Source organism: Carcharhinus amblyrhynchos, unplaced genomic scaffold (assembly GCF_965287045.1).
Source record: "Carcharhinus amblyrhynchos unplaced genomic scaffold, sCarAmb.v2.hapA scaffold_38, whole genome shotgun sequence".
NCBI classification, from domain to species: Eukaryota; Metazoa; Chordata; class Chondrichthyes; order Carcharhiniformes; family Carcharhinidae; genus Carcharhinus; species Carcharhinus amblyrhynchos.
Window position 1 is genome coordinate 7,253,640 of NW_027649779.1, and position 26,215 is coordinate 7,279,854.

The following is a 26,215-nucleotide window of genomic DNA, read 5'->3' on the forward strand; positions in this document are numbered from 1 at the left end:
TCCGCATTGTGACATCACAATGGAGGCCTGCCTATATCCGCCAATAGAAATCAGTCTGCTCCGCGGTGACGTCCTAGGAGTTCCATTGTGCAGGCCTTGCGCGCGGATCCGGGAGCCCCTCCCCCACCCACTGCTCCCCTCCCCCTGCCCGTCCTCGAGCCAAGGTTTCCAGACAAGCGGCTGGCGGCTCCGGCCAGAGCGAGAAGCCGCTCGGTGATCTCCCCCTCCCCCCCTCCGGCTGCTCCAAAAAGACATCCAGAGCGACCGCTGGCGGCAGCCGCACTGCGCCTGCTCCGGACAGCTCGGCTCGGCAGCGCTCTCTGCGCCTGCGTGCTGGGCTGCCAGCTGAGGGAGTGGGAGAGGGGACTTTGCAAAATCTCTTCCCATCATTTTCTCCCAAGTCCCGCAGTTTGATTTGAAACAGCACAGCTTCTGTTTTTAGCTTCACACACAGACTCAAACTTCCTCCTCTGGCCAACATCTGTGAATAAAACATTTATTTCTCCTCCGGAAAATATAGAGAGTTGTGGAATTTTGTAACTGGAATTAGAGGAGGAGTAATCCAGGGTCATGATTTTGGGGATAAAGCAAAATCCTGCAAATGCTGGAATTTTGAATGAAACAGACCTGCTGAGCTTATCCAGCATTTTCTGTTTTTATTATAATGATTTTGGGACCTGGGATTGAATCCCACCACGTTTCAATAAAAATATTGTCATTGAAAACAACACAGGCTTTAATGGAACAATTAATTCCAAACACAATCTCTTGTAGTTAGTGTGGCAGGGTGTAGTGAATCAGGTTTTAAAAGAGTCAGATTGTATATGTTTTCTGGTTTGGACAACCACATTTAAATCTGGGACTCAGATGAGGATATGAATTGGTGTTTGGTGGTAAGACCTAAATCTGTGTATTATGCCAGGAAGCCTTAAATCCAGACTGAGAATATTTCAGAACCAGGGTTCAAAATAAATGGCTGTGGATGGTGAATTCACCCTCAAAACAAAGAAAATTACACCACAGGAACAGGCCCTTCAAGACTGCACCAACCATGCTGCCCGGCTGAACTAAAACCCCTTCTGGGGACTATATCCCTCCATTCCCATCCTATTCATGTATTTGTCAAGTCACTCCTTAAAAGTCACTATTGTATCTGCTTCCACTAACTCTCCTGGCAGCGAGTTCCAGGCGCCCACCACCCTCTGTGTAAAAGAACTTGCCTCATACATCTTTAAATCTGGCCCCTCGCACCATAAACCTATGCCCCCTAGTAACTGACTCTTTCACCCGGGAAAAAGCTTCTGACTATCCACCCTGTCCATGCTCCTCATAATTTTATAGACTTCTCTCAGATCATCCCTCAACCTCAGTGGTTCCAGTGAGAACAAACCAAGTTTCTCCAACCTCTCCTCAATCATAGAACCCTACAGTGCAGAAAGAGGCCCTTCAGCCCACCGAGTCTGCACCGAACACAATCCCACCCAGGCCCTAGCCCCATATCCCTACATATTATACCCACTAATCCCTCTAACCTCCGCTACCCAGGACACGAAGGGGCAATTTCTTAGCATGGCCAATCAACCTAATCCGCACATCTTTGGACTGTGGGAGGAAACTGGAGTATCCGGAGGAAACCCACACAGACACGAGAACAATGTCTGTGTGGAGTTTGCACAGTTACCCGAGCCAGGAATCGAACCCAGGACCCTGGAGCTGTGAAGCAGCAGTGCTAACCACTGTGCTACTGTGCCACCCCTCATAGCTAATGCCCTCCATGCCAGGCAACACCCTGGGTAAATCTTTTCTGTACCTTCTCCAAAGCCTCCACATGCTTCTGGTAATGTGGCGACCAGAGTTGAACACTGTATCCCAAGTGCAGCCTAAGGTTCTATAAAACTGCAACATGATTTGCCAAAAAGCCCGTGAAAATTTTGTCATGGGAGGAAGAAAAATCACCCTGTACATGGGACAGACAGAAACTATGAGAATCATCTCCCCCAATCACAGATACTGTCTTTCCTGATGTTGCTAAATCTGCAGAGGCAGATGTCAAATTGGAGGAACAGCTTTCCGACTATTTTGAGAAAGGAAGTTCACTGACTCAGCAGCCCATCTGTGATGTGTGGAGGAGTTGTGTCTTCCTGCTACAGAACTAGTTTCATAGCAGTGTGAGCCTCAAAAGGAGCGATCCAACCATCGGCAGAGCTTTCCCCATTCTGCTGAACAAGTCTCGATTATTTTTATATATCTCAGGAGGTGGGGTGTACAGCTCAGGAATTTGAGTAACTAGATATTGTGAACATACCAATCACTTGGGTCGTCACATTAGAAATCGAGGTACATTCATCCAGGTTCATATTCTAAACTGCTATTATTTGCAGTTTAATGCTAACAGACAACTCACAGAAGTCCTGGTCAGAGTTGATCTCAGCTGCTGTAGTGAGGTTATTGATGGGTTATGAATGCAAATCCATATACAATGAAGATCAGAATTGGGAGAGTTTTTTCCTGCTGCACTGTCTGAACCAATAAACATCTGCCCCGATTCAGTTGCCTTGTGTCAAACAGTTAGAATTGTCATTTGGAAAGAGTGTATGGGAGTATTTTTAAAATAAATTTACAAAAAATATTATTTACAGATTTCAATTTAAAAGATTTAATATATACACAGTCTTCGTATTTGTGCTATCTTAACCAAAGACGTAAACTAACACAAAAGGTAATGTTACTATGTGACTCCATCACTAATAGAGGAGTTACTGAGAATGGAAAATGATCCCCTGGAAACCAAAAAATAGCCCTTAAAAATCAAAGAGTAGCTTTCCAGAAAATCTCAATACAAGCATTGAAAATAAATACTTTGTGCCCTGCAGATGGATCTTTCAGAGAATGAATTGTAGATTTTGCCTCAGAGATCAAATTAGAATTGAAGCAAAAGTTGCCAGAGGTAGTAGTAGAGGTGGGTACAATTTTATCTTTTAAAAAGCATTTAAATAGTTACATGGGTATGATGGGTATAGAGGAATATGGGTCAAATGCAGGCTATTGGAATTAGCTTAGGGGTTTAAAAAAAGAGGCATGGACAAGTTGGGCAGAAGGGCCTGTTTCCATGCTGTAAACCTCTATGACTCTGAAAGTTCTTAATGTTATTCTAAACAGGTTCCTGTTGGGAGTTCTTCAGTTAAGAGGGAAGATCACAGGTGTTACTTTTAAAAAGTGACATTGCAGCCCCGAAAATCAGTGACACTTCCAGAATATTAAATTCCAGCGAGTTACAAGGTTTGGTAACGTCAGCAGACATAAAATATCGGCAGACTATCAATACTGAACAGCAGCAAAAACAGCAGAATCCAACCCCTGCAGTCATTTGTGAACTTGCTGATGTTTCAGGAGCCATTGTGACTGAGTGAATCCCTTCCCACACACAGAGCAGTTAAATGGCCTCTTACTGTGAGTGCGTTGGTGAGCCAGCAGGTTGAAAGACTTTGCGAATCCCTTCCCACACATGGAGCAAGTGAATGGCCTCTCCCCTGTGTGAACTCGCTGGTGAGCAGAGAGGTTGGATGACCGATTGAATCCCTTCCCACACACGGAGCATGTGAATGGTCTCTCTGCAGTGTGAGTGCGTCGGTGCGCAGTGAGGTTGGACGACTGCCTGAAATTCTTTCCACAGTCAGTGCAGCTGAATGGCTTCTCTTCAGTGTGAATTTTCTGGTGTCTCAGCAGGGTGGGTAAAGCTGTGAATCCCTTCCCACATACAAAGCAAGTAAATGGTCTCTCTCCTGTGTGAATTCTCTGGTGTGCAATGAGGGAGGATGCCTGTCTGAAACTCCGTCCACAGTCAGTGCAGCTGAATGGTTTGTCCTCAATGTGAACTCGCTGGTGTGACAGTAAGTGGGATGACCCAGTGAATCCCTTCCCACAGTCGGAGCAGGTGAACGGCCTCTCCCCAGAATGAACTCGCTGGTGTGACAGCAGGTGGAATGATTGAGTGAATCCCTTCCCACACACAGAGCAGATGAATGGTCTCTCCCCGGTGTGAGTGCGTTGGTGCACAGCGAGTGCTGAAGAATGCCTGAACCTCTTCCCACAGGAGGTGCAGGTGAATGGCTTTTCCTCAGTGTGAATTCTCTGGTGAGACCAAAGGCCAGATGATTGAATGAATCCCTCCCCACAGACAGAGCAGGTGAACGGTCTCTCCCCAGTGTGACTGCGCCGATGATTTTCCAACAGGGAAGGGTAACTGAATCTTTTCCCACAGTCCCCACATTTCCACGGTTTCTCCATGATGTGGTGTCCTTGTGACTCTCCAGGTTAAATGATCAGTTGAAGCCTCATTCACACACAGAACACGTATACAGTTTTTCCTTGCTGTGAAAGGTGTGATGTTTTTTAAGGCTGCGTAACTGGATAAAGCTCTTTCCACAGTCAATTCACTGAAACACTCTCACTCGGGTGTGTGTGTATCTTGGTGCTTTATCAGTCACACTGATGTTTGAAATCTTCTCCTCCAGGCTGAAGACAAACATTTCTCCTTCCACGTTCAAAGTCTTAGGATATTCAAGTCCTAATGAATCGAGACTCTGTCTGATTTTGATGTGATGTTTCTTCACCTCACCTGTAAAAGGAATTTACAAAATTAATCACTGTCAGTCCAGGACAGAAATTTTGAATAGGCAATTCTAATTCTCTGGAACATTTCTTCCTCACTTATTCCCAAATCAATAAATCCCTGTCCCAAACACTCTCCCTCCTCCCTGGGCTGAAATCCAAACCCATCTCATTATCTCCAGGATTTCTTTCCTCCACTCCCAGTTTTATTCCTCCCTTTCCTCAGTCTGGGTTCAGTTCTCCAGCTCCTGTCTGCAGACTGACAATAAAACCGATGGCTCTTATTGGGGGTGTTGGGTCCTCCGGCGGGTGTTTGTGAATCCTCCCAGGGGTTTCCTTCCTTCCCAGAGATCAGAGTCCTCATTGATTTGAGGCCAAAGTGTAACCTCTTATTTACTGACCCCCTCCCCCATCCTCTGATGTGAACCATCCTCCAGTGGCTGAGCCAGGATGGGGCCGTTAACCTGGGCCTGTTCCCGGGAGAAGCCCCGCAGCTGCAAACTAGGGAGCTGACAATGATTCTGAAGCGGATCCACAAAGTGTTTCCAGACCCGCCCAGCCACCGCCTAACGCTGACTCCGCTTCTCCAGAACGAACTAGCGCCAAGGACAGCAAAGACACTGCGCATGATCCACATCACAATGCCTGGGGACTGATTGACGGCAGCTCCGGGCCAATAGGAAGAGGAGGCGGGGCTGGAGGACAGAACGAGAGTCACTGATCCTCCAACCAATCGGGGTGAAAGAGGCGGAGATGAGGCGTCCTCATCCAACGCACGGGAAGAGGCTCGCATGCGCACTAAGCAACGGCGCTTGCAGCACGCGCAGTGTGGGTGACCGCCTTCGGAGAGAATTTCCTCCGTATCATCAGCAGCCAGTAAGGACGGGGAAACTTAGCGAGAGCAATGAAACCGGGGTATGGACGTAGAGGGTTTCTAAATATCTGGTAACGGCCTCAAGTCTCGAAAATGAGCCCGGAAACTGTGTTTGCAGCTTCCGGTCTTTTTCCTGAGACGAGGCGCAGGTTAAAAGCCGGCATCTTGAGTCAGCGGAGGAGAGCGCATGCGCAGTGTCTTGGTGACACAACCGCGAGTGGGCGGGGCCTCACGTTTCTGCTCCCCTCCAGGTCCTAGTGCCCAGGCCTAAATCTGCACATATACCTTACAGTCTAAAACTTGGCCATGTTAATGAAGAATGATTGAAGACAAATCGCTCGACACCCAGATCTGTTCCAAACATCAAATAGTCTCACCATGCAAACTGTACCCTGAACTTAGAAAATCGTTCTTATTCATTTATTGCAGCCCATCCTGGCTGGTTATAAACCAGTCACAATATGAATCAATTAGAGACATATCCAGTTAAGCTAACAATCAGGCATCATGTGGCTGTGTGATCAGCTCATGGACAGCTTTGGACCATCTCATCATGTGGACCAGACACCTTATAACAACAGACTTTATGCCATCACAATGAACCACTAGACTCAGGACTTTCTGATCTCCACCACATCCCAGACTATTCTGTTAGCAGTCAATTACTCAGATCAGCTGCCTACATGCTGATAAGAGGGGCCCTGCTAAGCAGCTTTAATGGTCCATGATTGCAGAAATTGAGCAGTCACAGGAATGTGGTCAAGATAGTGTCCCATAATGCTTCACATTCAATCTGCAGTCCTTCAATGATAACAGAATATGTGGCTTATGTAGCTGCTTCAGCTACGGTCAACCCCAACACTGTCTTCTTGAACTGCTACAATACCCAGAGTGAACTTACAGTGCTGTTAGGGAAGGATTTCCAGCCACACATTCCAGACTTCCATAAGACTGTAGGTAGTTCCAGATTGATATATTCCACTCAACCACACCCAAGGTGCGTTATTCCAATTCTTTTATTGTCCAGGACAATATGTTACAATATCTTTAAAACAAATTCAACATTCCCATTTGATTTCAGGTATTAACATATTCTGTTAGTTTGTTCTTTATTGTCAATGTCAGGCTGGGGTTGTTCCCCTTGGAGCAAAGGAGGTTGAGGGGAGATTTGAACGAGGTGGACAAGATTCTGACAGGTTTAGATAAGGTGGACAAAGAAAATCTGTTCCTATTAGCTGATTGGATAACGATGAGAGGGACACGGATTGAAGGGTCAGAAGTGCGGTAGCAGGGGGGTGGGGGTGGGGGTGGGGGTGGGGGTGGGGGTGGTGGGCGGCATGCGAGGGAGAATATTTTGATGCAGCGAACGCTAATGACCCAGAACTCACTGCCTATGAAGGTGGAGGAAATGGAGACACTGAACAATTATAAAGGGAATTGGATGGACATTTCGGGGGTTTCAAACAGAAATGCTGACTAAATATCTCTGACCTTCCTAACACCAGACGCTCTTGTGATCCTTCTGAAATTTGAAACCAGGTATTCGCAACAAAGCTCAAAGAGCGTCAGCCCATTGGAGGCAAAGTTGTGAGATCAGCCAGTCCAGCAGAAAGAAACCCTCCCCATTGACCAGCTGTGAGAATGAAAAAAATCCAAATGTAATTTTGAGCTTAAACAGTAACAACAGAATCCAACCCTCATGTAATCACTCATGAACTTGTTGGTGTTTCAGCAGCAAGAATGAAACTCTGAATCCCTTCCCACACTGAGGGCAGGTAAACGGCCTCTCCCCAGTGTGAACTCGCTGGTGTCTCCACCAGCTGGATGACCAAGCAAATCCCTTCCCACACTGAGAGCAGGTGAATGGTCTCTCCCCAGTGTGAATTCGCTGGTGTGTTTGCAGGTCGGATAACTGAGTGAATCCCTTCCCACACTGAGAGCAGGTGAATGGCCTCTCCCCAGTGTGAACTCGCTGGTGCCTCCGCAGGTTGGATGACTCAGTAAATCCCTCTCCACACACAGAGCAGATGAATGGCTTCTCCCCAGTGTGACCTCGCTGGTGTCTCCGAAGGTTGGATGACTGAGTGAATCCCTCCCCACACTGAGAGCAGGTGAATGGTCTCTCCCCAGTGTGAATGCGCTGGTGTATCTGCAGAGTAGATAACCGAGTGAATCCCTTCCCACACTGAGAGCAGGTGAACGGTCTGTCCCCAGTGTGAACTTGCCGGTGTCTCAGCAGGCTGGATGACAGAGTGAATCCCCTCCCACACTGAGAGCAAATGAATGGCCTCTCCCCAGTGTGGCTGCGTCGATGAGCATCCAGCAGAGATGGGGATCTGTACCTCTTCCCACAGTCTGCACATTTCCATGGATTCTCCATGGTGCAGGTATCCTTGCCTCCGCCTTGTTTGGACAATCAGTTAAAGCCTCGTCCACACACACACCCAACATGAGTACAGTCTCTTCCGCTGTGAATGGTGTAATATTTATTCAGGCTGTGTAACTGGTTAAAGCTCTTTAGTCAGTGCACTGGAACACTCTCACTCGAGTGTGGCACTGTGTTGGTGCTTTTCCAGTCACACTGACATTTGAAATCTATTCAAATCGACAGATCAGACAATAATTTTTCCTTCTAGATTCAAAGACCAATGATAATCAGATCCCAAGGAATATGACTGTTGGATCTGGATGTGACAGTTGAGATTTTTGCCTGTGATTCCTCTTTCAATATCCTGCAAAACAAGTCTGCAAAAGTCATCAATGTCAGTACAGGATAGAAATTCAGAACAGATAATTCTAGTTTCTATGGAACATTCTTTCCGTTCTCATTCTCCATCCCAACACTCTCCCTCCATTCTCAGTCTGCTGTATCTAATATTCACCCTCCCAATTCGACTGAAGGTGCTGATTGAGACTGATTGTCAGATCCATGTTCACTGCTTCCTGTCCTGGACACAGAGACCATAACAAATAAGAGCTGCAGTTGGCCATTTGGCCCATTGAGCCTTTTAAATCATTCAATGAAATCATTGGCTCATCTACCTCAGCATCATTCTCCCCACACTAAACCCATATCCCTTGATATCTTCAATATCTAGAAATGAATCAATCTCTCCCCTGAAAATACTTGATGACTGAGATTCCACTGTCCTCAGCAGTTGAGAATTTCAAAGCTTCACCACATCCTTGAGTGAAGAAATCCCCCCACATCTTAGCTTTTGCTCCATCTTCTTGTCTGTTCCCCACAACCATTGACACCCTTGTCAATCAAAAATCAGTCCAACACATCCTGGAATATATTCAATGATCCTCAGCCTCCACAGGTCCCTGTGGAAGACAAATCCAAAAGACTTACAGCCCTCTGAGTGAAGAGATGTCTGGAAATATATAACACAGCTACAGTTCCATATTACAAGTCTATGGATTCTATTTAAAAATTAAACTGGATGGACACTTGAAGGAAATAAACTTTCAGGAGAATGGGATATAGAGGGGGAATGGGACTAGGATGTTATGCAGAGAGTCAGCATGGACTCGAATTACCAAATGGATTCCTTCTGTGCTGTAATGACTCAATGACTGGAAATGTATAAGATACTACAGCATTAGAATACAATGCAAGAAATAACAATAAATGCACTTCATAACAGAAACATAAATAATATATCTAACCTGTACCATATAACAACACTGGACATATCTCTGTCCAATATTAATTTACTGTCCCCTTAAATGTCAGCCAACTCCTGGGGAAAATGCCCTTTAATTGTGAACATTAGGAAAAAGGCCATCCTTTTAGCCAGACAAATAAATTTGTCAAGCTGAGGGAGCAAAGGATGTTTCCCAGGCTGATTCAGGAAATGGCGGGATCGATGTATGAGGAGAGATTGACTAAGTTAGGATTATTTTCTCTGGAGTTCAGATAAATGAGGGGGGATCTCAAAGAGACCTATAAAATTTTAACAGGTCTAGACAGGATAGATACAGGGAGGATGGTGCCAATGGTGGCGGGGGTGGGGGGTGCGGTCAAGAAAAAAGGGTCTCAGTCTGAGGATTCAGGGTAGACCATTTAGGATGGAGGTGAGGAGACATTTCTTCACCCAAAGAGTGGTGAGCCTCTGGAATTCATGATCACAGGAAGTAGTTGATGCCAAAACATTGAATTTATTCAAAAGCAGATAGATATAGCACTTGGGACGAATGGGATCAAAAGTTATGGGTAGAAAGCAGGATTCAGCTGTGAGTTGGATGATCAGGAATGATTGTAATGAATGGCAGAGCAGGCTCAAAGGGCCAAATGGCTTCCTCCTGCTCCTATCGTCTATGTTTCTATGTCAATGTCTTTAAGAAAGAGAGAGAGATCTGGGCCAAGCTTTCCTGAGTCTGCACCTTCCCTGGATTCACTTCCTTTCATTTCAGTTGTTGCAAGTCTCCAATTTCCCTCAGAATGAGAAAAGAAAGTGTTTTACTCACAGATGCTGGAGACAGGAGGAAGTTTGAATCTGCCTGAAGCGCAATCTTCATTCACAAAAAGCCCAAGCTCTGATTGGCTGGAGGACCACAGCCCTTCCGGTCCTCCCATTCTTCCCATTGGCTATAGCTGGTGAGGGGCCGTGAATCAGAAGTGCGCATGTGCAGATTTTGTGTGAATGCGCATGTGCGGGTGTGGGGCGGGGCCCGGGACAAAGCCGGCGCCCTGACCATTGTCTGTCCGGCTCTTCCGGCCTTTGATGTGGAGATGCCGGCCTTGCTCAGCGCGGGTGGAGGGCAAAGTCCCGCCCACCCCCACGTGGGGCTCCGCCCCTCATTGTCTGTCTGCGGGGATTGACCAATGGGAAAGGTTGGAGCACCGGAAGGACTCTGTCCAACTTCCGCATTCAGACAATGGGGAGAAAAGAGTTTGTTCAGTTGTTCATTCCTGCCCAGCAAACCTGCTGCTCCTCTCTCTGAATGAAGATTGAGCATCAGACAGACCCAAACCTCCTCCTGTCTCCACCATCTGTGAGTAAAACACTTTCTTTTCTCCCCCTTTCCATTTCTTTTCTCATTCTGGAGGAAATCGTTGACTTGCAGCAACTGATCATGAAAAATAAAAGCAAGAGTGACCACCAGACCCTTCAAGCCGGTCCCGTCATTCAATCCGATCATGGTTAATCTGTGCCAGCTTCAACCCTTTTACTGTGCCATTTCCCCATAGCCCTCTATTCCCAATCTATCAAATATTCATCTACCTCCAATTAATACTTATAGTGATCCAGCCTCCATCACCCTTTGGGGCAGAGAATTCCAGAGATTCACCACCCTCTGCGAGAAAACATTTCTGCGCATCTCAGTTTTAAGTGGAGATATATATTCTGGAGAGAAACTGTGGAAAAGTTAAGGCTGTGAGCAGGGATTCAGTTACATGTCTGAACTGGAAACTCATTGCGTAGTCACACCAGGGGGGGTGCATTCACCTGCTCCATGTGTTGGACGGGATTCACTCCATCATCCAACCTGTTGGTTCACTGACATATTCAAACTGGAGGCAGATGGTGCAAATGCTGCAGAAGTGGGAAGGGATTCATTCACTCATCCTGCCATATGACACACAAACAAGTTCACACTCTGGAATGAGTTTTTAATTGCCCAGACTGTGAGAAAAGCTGTAAAAGTTCCAGAGAAGTGATATCCCATCAATGTATTCACACTGACGAGAGACCGTTCAGATGCTCACACTTGGGAACTGAGTTCAGGCGATTATCTCACCTCACAGTACACCAGTAAATTCACACTGGATGAGGTTATTCCTCTGCTCTGACTCCGTTGAAAAATTTACAAATAAATCACTATTTGTTATGGATCAAAGAAAGATACTTTATTAGAAGAGTAAGAGTTACAAGCTAAGTTCCAGAATATTAAATGTCCAGTCCAGTTACAGAGATTATAAACATCAACAGAAACAAACCCAACCTATCAGGATGAACAGAGTTCAGGTTTGAATGTCATTAACAGCAAGAACAGCAGAATCCAACCCCAGTAATCACTGCTGAACTCACCAATGTGTCAGCCTATTGGATGATTGATTGCATCTTTCTCACATGTGGAGCAGGAGTCTGTTCTCCCCCCAGCTTGAACTCGCTGGTGTGTGTCTTGGAGGTGATGGTTTTCCCAGGTACCAGCTGCTCTTGTCTTTCCAGTGGGTGGAGTTATGGGTTTAGGAGATTCTTTCGAAATTCAAATTCATTTGCAGATCTATGAAGTTTATCTCTTTTACCCTCTTCTTTGCCTCTCTGCTTCCTCCCATGGAAGCCAGAGTCTTGTGTAAGCCCAGACTGGGTGGCAGGTTCCCTTCCCTAAAGAACATTTGTGAGCCAGTTGGGTTTTTATGAGAAGTCAACAGTTTTCAGTGTCACTTTTTCCTCGGGCTGGCCCCACAAATGACATAGAACATTACAGCACAGAACAGGCCCTTCGGCCCACGATGTTGCGCCGACCAATTAAAAAAGCAATGACCCTCTAACCTAAATCAATCCCTTTCCATCCATAAACCTATCCACGGATCTCTTAAACGCCCCCAAACTAGGCACATCTACAACTGCAGCAGGCAGGGCATTCCAATCCCTCACCACCCTCTGGGTAAAGAACCTACCTCTGACATCCGTCCTATATTTACCACCCCTTAATTTGAAGCTATGCCCCCTCGTGCAAGCTTTCTCCATCCGAGGAAAAAGGCCTATCTAAACCTCTAATCATCTTGTATGTTTCAATAAGGTCCCCTCTTAGCCGCCTTCTTTCTAACGAAAACAACCCCAAATCCCTCAGTCTCTCCTCATAGGACCTTCCCTCCATACCAGGCAACATCCTGGTAAACCTCCTCTGTACGCTCTCCAATGCCTCCACATCCTTCCTATTATGTGAGGACCAGAACTGCACACAATACTCCAAGTGCAGACGCACCAGAGTTTTGTACAGTTGCAACATGACGTTGCGGCTCCTAAATTCAATCCCCCTACCAATAAACGCCAAGACACCGTATGCCTTCCTAACAACCCTATCTACTTGATTCCCAACTTTCAGGGATCTATGTACACATACACCTAGATCCCTCTGTTCATCAACACTATTCAAAGTCCTACCGTTAACCCTATACTCTACACATCTGTTATTCCTGCCAAAGTGAATTACCTCACACTTTTCCGCATTAAACTCCATCTGCCACCTCTCGGCCCAGCTCTGCAACTTGTCCAAGTCTCTCTGTAAACTATGACACCCCTCTTCACTATCTACCACTCCTCCGACTTTGGTGTCATCAGCAAATTTACTGATCCACCCAACTATATCCTCATCCAGATCGTTTATAAAAATTACAAACAGCAGTGGCCCCAAAACAGATCCCTGAGGCACACCACTTGTAACCAAACTCCATGACGAATACTTTCCATCAACCACCACCCTCTGTCTCCTATCTGCTAGCCAATTCCTGATCCAATTAACTAAATCACCCCCAATCCCAAACATCTGCATTTTCTGCAGAAGCCTTCCATGGTGAACCTTATCAAACGCCTTACTAAAGTCCATATATACCAGGTCAACTGCCTTACCCCCATCCACCTCTTTGGTCACTTTCTCAAAAAACTCAATAAGGTTAGTAAGGCACGACCTACCCTTCACAAAACCGTGCTGACTATCTCCAATCAATTCATTACTCTCTAAATAACTATAAATCCTATCCCTAATAATTTTTTCTAAAACTTTGCCCACAACAGAAGTAAGACTCACCGGTCTATAATTCCCAGGGAAGTCTCTGTTCCCCTTCTTAAACAATGGGACAACATTCGTTATCCTCCAATCCTCTGGCACTATACCTGTGACCAATGACGACCTGAAGATCAGAGCCAGAGGCTCTGCAATCGCCTCTCTTGCCTCCCAGAGAATCCTAGGGTAAATCCCGTCCGGCCCAGGGGACTTATCTATTTTCAAGCCCTCAAGAATATCTAGCACATCCTCCTTATCAACTGCAATACTATCCAGTTTACAACCCTGTAACCCAGTGTTCTCCACAGCTACATTTATGTCTCCCTGCGTGAATACCAAAGAGAACTATTGGTTCAATGCCTCTCCAATCTCTTCCGGTTCCACACATAACTTCCCACTGCTGTCTCTAACTGGCCCTAATCTTGCCCTAACCAATCTTCTGTTCTTAACATATCGATAGAATGCCTTAGGATTCTCCTTAATCCTATCAGCTAAAGTCTTCCCGTGTCCTCTTTTAGCTCTTCTTAACTCACTCTTTAACTCCCTCCTAGCCAATCTAAAGCTTTCCAGTGCACTACCTGAGCCCTCAAGTCTCATCCTGACATAAGCATCCTTTTCCCTTTTAACCAGCGAAACAACTTTTTTAGTACACCACAGTTCCCTTGCTCGACCAATTCCTCCTTGTCTGACAGGGACATACATATCAAGGACTCGCAGTAGCTGCTCCTTGAAAAAACTCCACATTTCAGACGTTCCCCGCCCTTGTTGTCTCCTAGTCCAACCTATGCTTCTTAATTCTCTCCTAATAGCCCCATAATTACCCTTCCCCCAGCTAAAACTACTGTCCCGAGGTTCATGCTTATCCCTTTCCATCACTAAGGTGAACGTAACCAAATTGTGGTCACTATCACCAAAATGCACACCAACTTCCAAGTCTAACACCTGGTCTGGCTCACTTCCCAGCACCAAATCCAATATAGCCTCACCTCTAGTTGGTCTGTCTACATACTGAGTCAAAAAACCTTCCTGCACGCTTTGTGCAAAAACTGACCCCTCTAATGAGCTAGAGCTATAGCTATTCCAATCAATATTAGTAAAGTTAAAGTCCCCCATAACAATTACCCTATTACTTTCACTCCTATCCAGGATTGTCTCCGCAATCCTTTCCTCAACCTCTCTAGAACTTTTAGGAGGTCTGTAAAAGACTCCCAACAGGGTGACCTCTCCTCTCCTATTTCTAATCTCAGCCCATACTACCTCAACAGACAAGTCCTCATCAAACTTCTTCTCTGACACTGTGATACAATCCTTGACTAATAATGCTACCCCTCCCCCCCTTCTACCTCCTTCTCTACTCCGACTGAAGCATTTGAACCCTGGAACCTGCAACAACCATTCCTGCCCCTGCTCTATCCATGTCTCTGAAATGGCCACAACATCAAAGTCCCAGGTACTGATCCAAGATTAATTTAGCTCTATTTCACAACCTGCCTGTGTGTTTTTGTGGATTCTCTTTTATATTTCTTTGATTCTGTCTTAAATTCATTTTACAGATTATTTATTTGAAAGGTTCACGGTCAGGAAAGTCAAACTAAACATCAAAATCTGACAGAGTCACTTGATTCATCAGGACTTGAATATCATCGGCCTTTGAACACTGGAAACATGACACAGACCAATTGAGCTGACTGGCCTGGCCCTGTGCTGTAGACTCAATGGAACAGAGACAAATGTATTTATTTTAGATCAACCTGTAGTGGTAGGATAAACACTCTTTACTGTGTAGGATAGATTAAATGTTGTCTTTAGCTTTTGTGGATCATTCCAGTGGAAATGTGCTTTCTCAGGCTCAAACAGCATCAGCCCACTGGAAGCAAGACTGGCCAGTCCAGTAGAAAGAAACCCTCCGACCCTCCCATTTCACCAACTGTCAGAGATCATGGTTCAGTCCTGGATGTGATTAACAGCAGAATCGAATCCCTGTCATTGCTTGTGAACTCACTGGTGTCTCAGCAGTTGTGAAGATTTAGTGAATCCCTTTGCACACACACAGCAGGTAAATGGTCTGTCCCCAGTGTGAACTCGCTGGTGTGTCCGCAGGTTGGATGAATTACTGAATCCTTTCCCACAGTGAGAGCAGGTGAATGGTCTGCCTCCGGTGTGAACTCGCTGGTGTGTCTGCAGGTGGGATGACTGAGTGAATGTTTTCCCACAGTCGGAGCAGGTGAATGGTCTCTCCCCAGTGTGCAATCGGCGGTGTTTTTGCAGATTTGATGCATAAGGGAAACGCTTCCCACACTCAGAGCAGATGAACGGCCTCTCCCCAGTGTGAACGCGCTGATGTATCAGCAGATAGGATGAATCAGTGAATCCCTTCCCACACTCGGAGCAGCTGAACAGTCTCTCCCTGGTGTGAATTCGCTGGTGCCTCTGCAGGTTGGATGAATTACTGAATCCCTTCCCACAGTCAGAGCAGAGGAATGGCCTTTCCCCGGTGTGAACTCGCTCATGTGTCTGCAGGTGGGATAACTGAGTGAATCCCTTCCCACACTCCGAGCACGTGAACCATTTCTCCCCAGTGTGAACTCGCTGATGCATCAGCAAGTTGGATGATTCACTGAATCCCTTCCCACAATCGGAGCAGGTGAATGGCTTCTCCCCGCTGTGAACCCGATTGTGTTTCTGCAGGTGGGATGAACTTTTGAATCCTTTCCCACACTCGGGGCAGGTGAATGGCCAGTCCCCTGTGTGAACTCGTTTGTGTGTCTGCAGGGAGGATGAATGAGCAAATCCCTTCCCACACTCCAAGCAAATGAACGGCCTGTCCCCAGTGTGATTACATCGATGAGTTTCCAGTTGGTGTGGAAAATGGAATCCTTTACCACAGTCTCCACATTTCCATGGCTTCTCCATGGTGCCGGTGTCCATGTGTCTCTCGCAGTTTGACAGTCAGCTGAAGCCTCATCCACAACAAAACACCTGAACGGTCTCACCCCAAATGTGACTGGTGATGTCTTTTCAAGCTGTGTTGGAGTTTTTTTCCACAGTCAGTTCACTGGAACACTCTCACTCGGATCTGTGTGACTCCATACTTTTCCAATCACACTTATGGTTGAAATCTCTTGAAGCAGGCAGAACAGATAAGTATTTCCCTTTGTAGATTCCAAAGACTGATGTTGTCCAGGTTCCGATGAATGGAGTTAATCTGTCAGATCACCACGAGTATTTATTTTGAGGTTTCTGTCTGGAAATCCTCTTCTGATATCCTATAACACGAATTTCCAAAATTCATCACTGTCAGTGCAACTTAGAAATTCAGAAAAGACCAGTCCAGTTTTTATAGAAAATGCTTCACTTTTCCCCACTATTCTTACCCTGCTGTATCCCAATAAACAGCCTCCCAATTCTCCTAAAGGTGCCAATTCATGTTGGTTAATGAATCAATGCTCATCACTTCCTGTTCAAATGTGTGCATTATGCGGCACTCATTACCTGGTTGGAGATATGGTGGGTGCAGCAAGTGGTCATGATCTGGAACTAGGTGCCCACGGATCTGGTGGCAGTGAAGGCAGTTAAAGATTTCAAAATGAAATTGGATATGCATTTGAAGCAAATACTCTTGCAGGAGAATGAGTATATGGAGGGGCAATGGGTCTAACTGGATTGCTGTACGGGGAGTTGACATGCACTCCTTCTCTATCAGAATAACGATGCCTTGAAATATATTAACATAGTTACAATATTCTATTACAAGACTAGAATTATAGAATCCCTACAATGCAGAAGGAGGCTATTCATCTCATCCAGTCTGCACCAACCACAATCCCACCCAGACCCTATTCCTGTAACCTTACTTAATAACCTTCCTATTCCCACAGACACTAGGGTCAATTTTACCATGGTCAATCAACGTAACTCACATGTCTTTGGACTATTCTGTGTAAGAGATATTGAAAAGGCATAGCACCATGTGTTTAACACAAAGCCAATTTATTTGACTATTATTAACAATATTAACAGACATATAAATGGACTGCTGTTTATTAATAGAAACAGACCCATTCAAACATAATAATTAGGAACAGAAAGAGGCCACTCAACCCCTCGAGCCTGTTCCGACATTGGGGATGACCTCAACCCCACATTCCTGCCCACTACCCTCACCAATAATCTTCCATCTCCTTGTTAATTAGGAGATCATTTTGTTCTGTCTTCAAAATATTCCAAGATTCTGGTTCCTCTGCCTTTTGAGGAAGAGAGTTCCAAAGATCCATGATTCTCTGAAAGAAAACATTTCTCCCCATCTCTGTCTTAAATTAGCAACACATTTTAAATAGTGTCTCCTTCTTCAAGATTCTCCCACAAGAAAAAAAACATCCTTTCCACATCAACCCAGTCAATAACCCTCAAACCTAAAGGGCTTTAATCAAAGTACCTCTTACTCTTTTGAACTCCGGTGGACACAAGCCCAGACACTCCAATCTTTCCTCGTAAGACAACCTGCCAATTTTATTGTATTAATCTGGTAGGCATTCTCTGAACTGCTTCCAATGCATTTACATTTTACTTAAATAAGGAGTTCAGTACTTTAATAACACTCCAGATGTGGTGTCACCAGTGTCCTGTATGACTGAAACATAAGCTCACTCCCTTTGTAACCAATTTCCTCAGAATAAACAATAACATTCTATTAACTTTCCTGATTACTTGTTGTACTTGCGTTTCAGCCTTTTGTGATTCATGCTTTAGGAGACCCAGATCCCTCTGAATCTCAGAGTTCTGCAATCTCTCACCATTTAATGTTTTTTTAAAATTTGGCAGGAATTCCAGCCAAAATTGATAATTCCACATTTGCCCATCTTATACTCAATTTGCCAAATCTTTGCCCATTAGCTGAACCTATCTACATTCCTTACATCCTCTTCACAACTTATTTTCTCCTCAGCAAATTTAACGACCATGCTTGCATCCAAGTCATTTATATAAATTGTTAAAAGTCGGGGTCCCAGGTCTGATCACTTTGGCACATCACTTGTCACATCCTGCCAACCAGATAAAGATCCATGTGTGCCAACTCTGTTTCCTGTTAGCTAGCCAATCATCTTTCCATGTCATGTTACCCCTCTACACTGTGAGATTCTATTTTCCGTATTAAGCTTTGATGTGGCAGCTTATCAGATGCATTTTGGAAATCTAAGTACAGTACATTCACCTTTGCTGCCCCATTTACCAATATATAAAGTCACCATCTCCCAGATGTCTCACTGAGAAGGAGAGCTGACTGATGGTCACTTAACCTGAGGATCATAAATTCATAAGATATAGGAGCAGAATTAGACCATTCGGCCAACTGAGTCTATTCCATCATTCGGTCACGGCTGAAATGCTCCTCATTCCTATTTTCCTGCCTTCTCCCCAAAACACTTCAACTCATTACCAATTAAAAATCTGTTTAACTCCTCCTTAAATTTTCTCACTGTCCCAACATCCACTGCAATGTGAATTCCACAGATTCACAACCCTTTGGGAGAAGCAGTTTCTCTTCAACTCTGTTTTAGATTTGCTACCCCTTATCCTAAGACTAGACCGCTCATCCTAGAATGCCCCAGAAGAGGAAGCATCTGCTCCACGTCTACTTTATCCATACCTTTCATCATCTTAGATCACCACACCTCAGGTGAGGGGCAAAATTGAGGAGACAGCACCTTCATGAATAACCTTGGTTGGCACGACAATTGAACTGTGCTGTTGGTAAAACTGTGCATCACAAACCAGCCACCCAGCCAACTAACCCCCTTTATCCAAAGCGTATGTGACTCCTTCAAAGAACTCCAGTAAATAGGTTGAATATGATATCCCTTTCTCAAACCGTGTTGACTCTCTCTTATTGTCTGACTTTTTCTCATTCTCATGATATCTTTAATAAAGCTTTAATATTTTCCCTACATCAGATTTTCGATTAAGTGGCCTTTAGTTACTTTTTTGCCTTCTTCCTTTTTTTGAGTAAAGGAGTTACATTTGCTATTTTGCAATCTACTGGAATCTTCCCCAGATCTTGCAACTTTTAGATAATGAAAACGGTGCTATTTTCTTCCACGTTCAAAATTTTTTGCTGTTCAGGTTATAATACGTTGTGCAATTTCATCCAATCCTGATCTGATGTTCCGTGCAAGTTTCCTGACCCCATATCCTCCCCTTTAAGACCAATTATAACAACACCTATAACAGAGCTGGAATCGCTTTTCAATTCAGCAGAAACAGACCCAAAGGTTCAACAGTCTGAACATGAAAACAGCAAAATCCAATCACAACAGTTACTTGTGAACTCGCTGGTGTCTCAGCAGATTGGAAGACTGATTGAATCCCTTTCCACACTTGGAACAAATGAACGGCTTCTCCCCAGTGTGAATTCGCTGGTGTGTCAGCAGAGTGGATGAGTGAGCAAATCCATCCCCACACTGGGAACAGGTGAACGGTCTCTCCCCAGTGTGAGTGCGCTGGTGTACAGTCAGTTGAGATGATTGCTTGAACCCAGTCCCACAGTGAGAGCACCTGAATGGTTTCTCATTAGTGTGAACACGTTGATGATAGTGCAGATTTACAGAATTTTTAAAGCATTTTCCACAGTCTGGACATTTAAAAGGTCTCTCTTCAGTGTGAATCCGCTGGTGTGTGAAGAGGGTGGCTGACTGAGCAAATCTCTTCCCACACTGAGAGCAAGTGAATGGCCTCTCCCCAGTGTGAATTCGCTGGTGTAACATGAGGTTGGAAGACTGAGTGAATCCCTTCCCACACACAGAGCAGGTGAACGGCCTCTCCCCGGTGTGAATTCGCTGATGTTTCTGCAGATGGGATGAGGTAGTGAATCCCTTCCCACACTGGGGGCAGGTGAATGGTCTCTCCTCAGTGTGAGTCCTCTGGTGAACATGTAAGCTGTTTGACTGAGTGAATCCCTTCCCACACTGGGAGCAGGTGAATGGTCTCTCCCCAGTGTGACTGCGCTGATGAATCTCCAGCTGGGATGGATAATCGAATTCCTTCCCACAGTCCCCACATTTCCACAGCTTCTCCCTGTTGTGACTGCAATTATGTTCTGAAAGGCTGGATGATTGGTTGAAGTCTTGACCACACACAGAACACGTGTACAGTTTTGCTTCATTATGAATGGTGCTATTTCCTTCCATGTTCGAAACACACTGATATTCAGGTTACAATAAATTGGTTAGCTCCACCAGGCTTTGATATAATATTTGGTTTCAGTTTCCCAACTGCAAATCCTCCTCTTCTAAAACCCTGTGAAACTGATTTAAAACAGAAAAAAAAGTGAGAGAACCTACAAAAACACAAAGGCAGGTTGTGAAATTGTGAATGAATCTGGTCATTTGTGGGGCTGGCACGAGGAAAAAAGTGATCATAAAAGCTGCTGGATTGTCATAAAAACCCAGTGGGTTCACTGATATCCTTCAGGTTAGGAAATCTACCACACGGTCTGGACACAAGACTCTGGACACTGTGAGAGAAGATAGAGAGAAGTAGGAGAGGGATTTGGACACTGACAACTCAATTAGGACTTTGGCAGAAAGTTTCCCAAACCCTCAACCTCCACCCATCTAGAAGGACCAGTGTAGCAAACAGATGGGAACACCATCACCTTCAAGTTCCCCTCCAACTCACACACCATCCTGACTTGTCTGACATCCAGTAGCAAAAGAACAGAAATTTCTTTCATATAAACACTGGGAAGACTGAACCCATTGTCTTCAGTCCCCACTACAAACTCCACTCCCTCATCAGCAAATCTCTCCCTCTTTCTGGCAGCTGTCTGAGGCTGAACCAATCTCTTTACAACCATGGTAAAATATTTCAGCCCAAGTTGAGCTTCCAGCCACATTGCCACATCATTAAGACCACCTATTTGCACCTCAGTGCCATGACCCAACTCCACTCCTTTGGAACTTCCATTGTGACATGAAACACGGGGGAATGGGGATACAGAGAGGGAATGGGATTGACCTAATTGCTCTACAGAGATTGGCATGGATTTGAGTTGCCAAATGGGTGCCTTCCATGTTGTAATGTTTCCATCACTGGAAATAGATCATGTTGATACACTGCTACATATTTTAAGACAAGAAATAGGGAATAGTAAATAACATAGTACATACCATGTATATCGTATACATTAAACATATTTCTCTCCCATACAAATTTACTGTTCATTAAAATGTTAGCCCTCTCCTGGGAAAACTCCCCCTTGAATTATGAACATTGGGTAAGAGGCCATCCGATTAGCCAGATATATAAACGTGTCACAGTGAGAGAGCTAAAGGATGTCAATGTCTTTGAGAGAGAATGAGAGATACCTGGGCCTGGGCTGCTCCTGCTCCTCATTCCAATGTTCGTCTTTAATGTTTCCAGAGTCTGCAGCCTCACTGGATTCACTCCCTTACCCTTCAGTTGCTGCAGGTCCCCAATTTCCCCCAGAATGAGAATAGAAATGGAAAGGGGGAGACATTGATTCCCTCCCGGATGTTGCCCAGAGGAGGAAGTTTCACTCGGAAACTCAGTGGACAACTCGTGACGCCACGACAGAGCCCAAATCAGCCAATAGGAATCACTCTGCTCCGCGGTGACGTCTCGGGGTTCCAGTGCGCAGGCCCAGGCTCGCGGACCCGGGAGCCCCGCCCCCACCCATTGTTCCCCTCCCCCTCCTCGAGCCAAGGTTTCCAGACAAGCGGCTGGCGGCTCCGCCCAGAGCGAGAAGCCGCTCGGTGGTCTCCCCCTGCCCCCCTGGTCCGGACTGCGCATGTCCAATGGAGAGGGGAAACTGCGCATGTGCGGGGCGTGTCCCCCTTCCTCGGCCGTCGCGCTGAGGTATTGACCAATGAGAAGAGCTGGAGGACCGGAAGGACGCTGGTCCTCCAGCCAATCAGAGCTCCCCATTGTCTGAATGCGGACGTGGACATTGAGCTTGTTGAGCTGCTCATTCCTGCCCAGCAAAGCTGCTGCTGCTGCTCTGTCTCTGAATGAAGACTGAGCTTCAGGCAGAATCAAACTTCCTTCTGTCTCCAACATTTGTGAGTAAAACACTTTCTTTCCCCCCCCTTTCCATTTCTTTTCTCATTCTGGGCTTCAGTTTTTTTTAACTTCCCGGTCACTCTCGCTGCCTAAATAAAGACCCTCCTCACATTCTTCATGAGTCTGTAACCAGGTAATACAGTGTATTACAAACATCATCAGTCTGCTCATTAATGGCCAAATGTAAAACTGTAACGTGGCTGTCAGCTTAAAGATTTTCAGCTCTCTGTGTCCAGGACAGGAAGCAGTGAGCATGGATCTATCAATCAGCCTCAATCAGCACCCTCAGGGAAATCTTTTAATTTACTCATTCATGAGACATGGATGTCGCTGACTGGTCAGCATTTATTGCCCATCCCTAGTTGCCATTGAGAAAGTGATGGTGAGCTAAAATCTTGAATCGCTACAGTCTCTATTTGTGGGTTAACCCACAATGATGTGGAGATGCCGGCATTGGATTGGGGTAAACACACTAAGAAGTCTCACAATGCCAAGTTAAAGTCCAACAGGTTTATTTGATAGTAAACCCACAAGCTTTAGGGGTTTGCCCCTTCGTCAGGTGTGTGGAGAGTGAACTCCACTCACCTTTAAACTGGTGTTGTCAGACTTCTCACTGTGTTAACCCACACTGCTGGTAGGGAGAGAATTTCTGGATTTTGACCCAGTGACTGAAAAGGAATAGAACATAGAACATTACAGCGCAGAACAGGCCCTTCGGCCCACGATGTTGCGCCGACCAGTTACAAAAACAATGACCCACTAGCCTATACCAATCCCTTTTCGTCCATAAACCTATCCATAGATCTCTTAAACGCCCCCAAACTAGGTGCATTTACAACTGCAGCAGGCAGGGCATTCCGAATGGCGATATATTTCCAAGTCAGGATAGTGAGTGGCTTGGAGGGGAACTCCCAAGTAACTGCTGCCCTTATCCTTCAGATGGAAATGGTCCTGGTTTTGGAAGGTGCTGTCTGAGGATCTTTGGTGAATTGGGAGGGTGAATATTAGATACAACAGAATGAGAAGGGAAGGAGAGGGTGGGGGATGGAGATTTACAGCTTTTGGGGAATGAATGAGGAAAAAATGTTCCATAGAAACTAGAATTGTCTGTTCTGAATTTCTACCCCGTACTGACAGTAATGCCTTTTGTAAACTCTTTTACAGGATATTAGAAGGGAAGAATTTTCAGCAAGAAACCTCAAACCAAACGTCATGTCAGGATCTGGCATTTGCATTTGATTCATTGCAAAGTGAATATCAACGGCCTCTGATTCTAGAAGGTGAATGTCTTTGTCTGTTCTGTTTGCTTCAGAAGGCTTTAAACATCAGTGTGGCTGGAAAAGGACCAAGACACATACACTTCCGAGTACGAGTGCTCCAGTGAACTGACTGTGGAAAGAGCTTTAACCAGTTCTACAGCCTGAACGAAAACCACATGGTTACCAGCAGCGGGGGGAACTGTAACCCTCTGTAGCTTTGACTGATTGTCTGACCTGGAGAGACACAAGGACACCTGCATCATGGAGAAACGTTGGAAATGTGGGGACTGTGGGAAGGGGTTTAAGTATCCATCCAAACTGGAAACACATCAGCACAGTCACACTGGGTTGAGGCCATTCACCTGCCCTCAGTGTGGGAAGGGATTCAGTGATTCATCCAGCCTGCGGATTCACCAGCGAGTTCACACCAAGGAGAGACCGTTCACTTGCACAATGTGTGGGAAGGGATTCACTCAGTTTTCCAATATGCAGACACACCAGCGTGTTCATTCTGGGGAGAGGCCATTCACCTGCTCTCAATGTGGGAAGGGATTCACTCAGTTATCTCACTTGCAGACACATCAGCGAGTTCACACTGGTGAGAAACCGTTTACCTGCTCCAAATGTGGGAAATGCTTCACGCGGTCATCCAGCCTCCTGACACACCAGCAGGTTCACACTGGAGTCGGGTCATTCAATGGCACCAAGTGTGGGAATGAGTTCACTCAGTCATCCCATCTGCTGATGCACAAAGTCACTCAAACCAATGAGAAACCCTTTAAATGCTCCCACTGTGGGCGTGGTTTCAAAAGGTCTCAGGAGCTGATGTCCCATCAGCGCAGTCACACTGAGGAGAGACCGTTCAGCTGCTCTCACTGCACAAAGAGATTCAAAACATCATCACACCTCCGGGTGCACCAGCGAGTTCACACTGGGGAGAAACCATTCACCTGTTCTCACTGTGAGAAGGGATTCAGTGATTCATCCACCTTACAGACACACCAACGAGTTCACACTGGGCAGAGGCCATTCACCTGCTTTGTGTGTGGACAGCGTTTTGCTCAGTCATCCGCCCTGCTGAGACACAAAGTCACTCACACCAACGAGAGACCCTTTAGATGCACCGACTGTGGGCGGGGATTCAAAAGCTCCCAGGTACTGATGATTCACCAGCGCTTTCACACTGGGGAGAGACCGTTCAGCTGCTCTCACTGTACAAAGAGGTTTAGAACATCATCCGCCCTGCGGACACACCAGCGAGTTCACACCGGGGAGAGGCCTTTCACCTGCACTGACTGTGGGAAGGGATTCACTCAGTCATCTGCCCTGCTGAGACACCAACAAGTTCATAAGTGATGACAGGAGTTGGATTCTGCTGTTATTGCTGCAGTTAATTATATCCAGGACAGAACCATGTTCATTCTGATAGTGGGTGAAGTGGGAGGGTCGGAAGGTTTCTTTCTGCTGGAATGGCCGGTCTCACTACTTTGCTTTCAGTAGATTGATGTTTAAGTTAGGGATTGGTGAGAGGGTGAGTGAGATCAAATGACAAAAATGTCCTGGAACGAAAGGGAGAGGTAATGGTTGTTGCAAAGAAACAAAGCATTGGTCCAGAATAAGGTGTTAGTGGCAGAACAAAGGACAGCTCCATCTGGCAGCAAAAAAACATGAAAACAAGATGCAGGCTGCCACTTGGCCAAAAAAAGAGAGTAGATTGATGCAATGTTTGTAAACTGAGTGAGACGAATTGGCAAGTTCTTCAACAGAAAATGAATCCCTCACAAATTTCTCATGTGAGTGTCCCTGTGTCCTTAGTTGACTCTGTTGCAAGGGTCAATATTTGGCATGCCTGGGTGGACATAGTTAAGTAATAGCCTTAAAGTCACATTGTGAATGAATCATAGATGTACCAGACAAATAGCAGAGTTATAGAAAGTTGCACTGGGAGACCAGACACCCAAAAGAAACAGCATGTAAGCAAGTTGATAAGAACTATTCAGGTCCAAAGTCAAACTCCACAGAGATGGGCAGTGATAGAATGTCATCAGGAAAAGAAGAATAGAGTGCCATGAAGAGTGCTCACTTTTAACATTTAAGAAAAACTTGGACAGGAACATGGATGAGAGGGGTTTGGAGGGATATGGTCCAGGTGCATGTCAGTGGGATTAGGCAGAAAAATGATTTGACGCAACCAAGAAGGGCCAAAAGGCCTGTTTCTGTGCTGTAATGTTCTATGGATCTATGTTCTAACAACACCCCAGATTGTAGATAGTAAATCATCGAATCCCTATAATCTAGAAGACCATTCAGCCCATCAGGTCTGCACCGACTCTCTCGAACAGTGACCTTACCCAGGCCCTTTGTCCCACCCTATGCCCATAACCTCACACACTTAACATGGCTAATCCATCCAACCTACACATCTTGGAACACGAAGATGGAATTTCGCATTGCAAATCCACCCAACCTGCACACCTTTGGTCTGTGGTCGGAAACTGGAGCACTTGGAGGAAGCCCATGCAGACATGGAGAACGTGCAAACTCGCACAGTCACTCAAGTCTGGAATTGAAGGTGGGTCCCTGGCGCTGTGAGGCAGCAGTGCTTGGCACTGTGCCACCCTATAGTTGAGGCCAAAACACTGATTGATTTCAAGAA

At 45.6% G+C, this 26,215-nt stretch overlaps 2 protein-coding genes across 2 annotated transcripts in view; one reads left to right on the plus strand and one right to left on the minus strand.

Annotated features, from left to right (window-relative positions):
* Positions 1-2,679: 2,679 nt before the first annotated feature.
* LOC145362493 (uncharacterized) overlaps positions 2,680-26,215 on the minus strand; it is a 46,379-nt gene continuing 22,843 nt past the window's right edge. The window contains exons 4-8 of the mRNA XM_080218513.1: positions 19,541-20,323; positions 15,225-16,154; positions 14,566-14,571; positions 7,233-7,788; positions 2,680-4,167 (exon numbers count right to left, since the gene is read on the minus strand). Of these exons, the coding sequence (XP_080074639.1) occupies positions 3,364-4,167; positions 7,233-7,788; positions 14,566-14,571; positions 15,225-16,154; positions 19,541-20,323 (3,079 nt within the window). The 3' untranslated portion in view covers positions 2,680-3,363. The remainder of the gene's footprint in view (positions 4,168-7,232; positions 7,789-14,565; positions 14,572-15,224; positions 16,155-19,540; positions 20,324-26,215) is intronic.
* Positions 23,471-24,915, plus strand: LOC145362309 (uncharacterized). The gene has a single exon (XM_080218390.1). It carries the CDS (start codon positions 23,821-23,823, stop codon positions 24,913-24,915), a length of 1,095 nt encoding a protein of 364 aa, XP_080074516.1. The 5' UTR covers positions 23,471-23,820.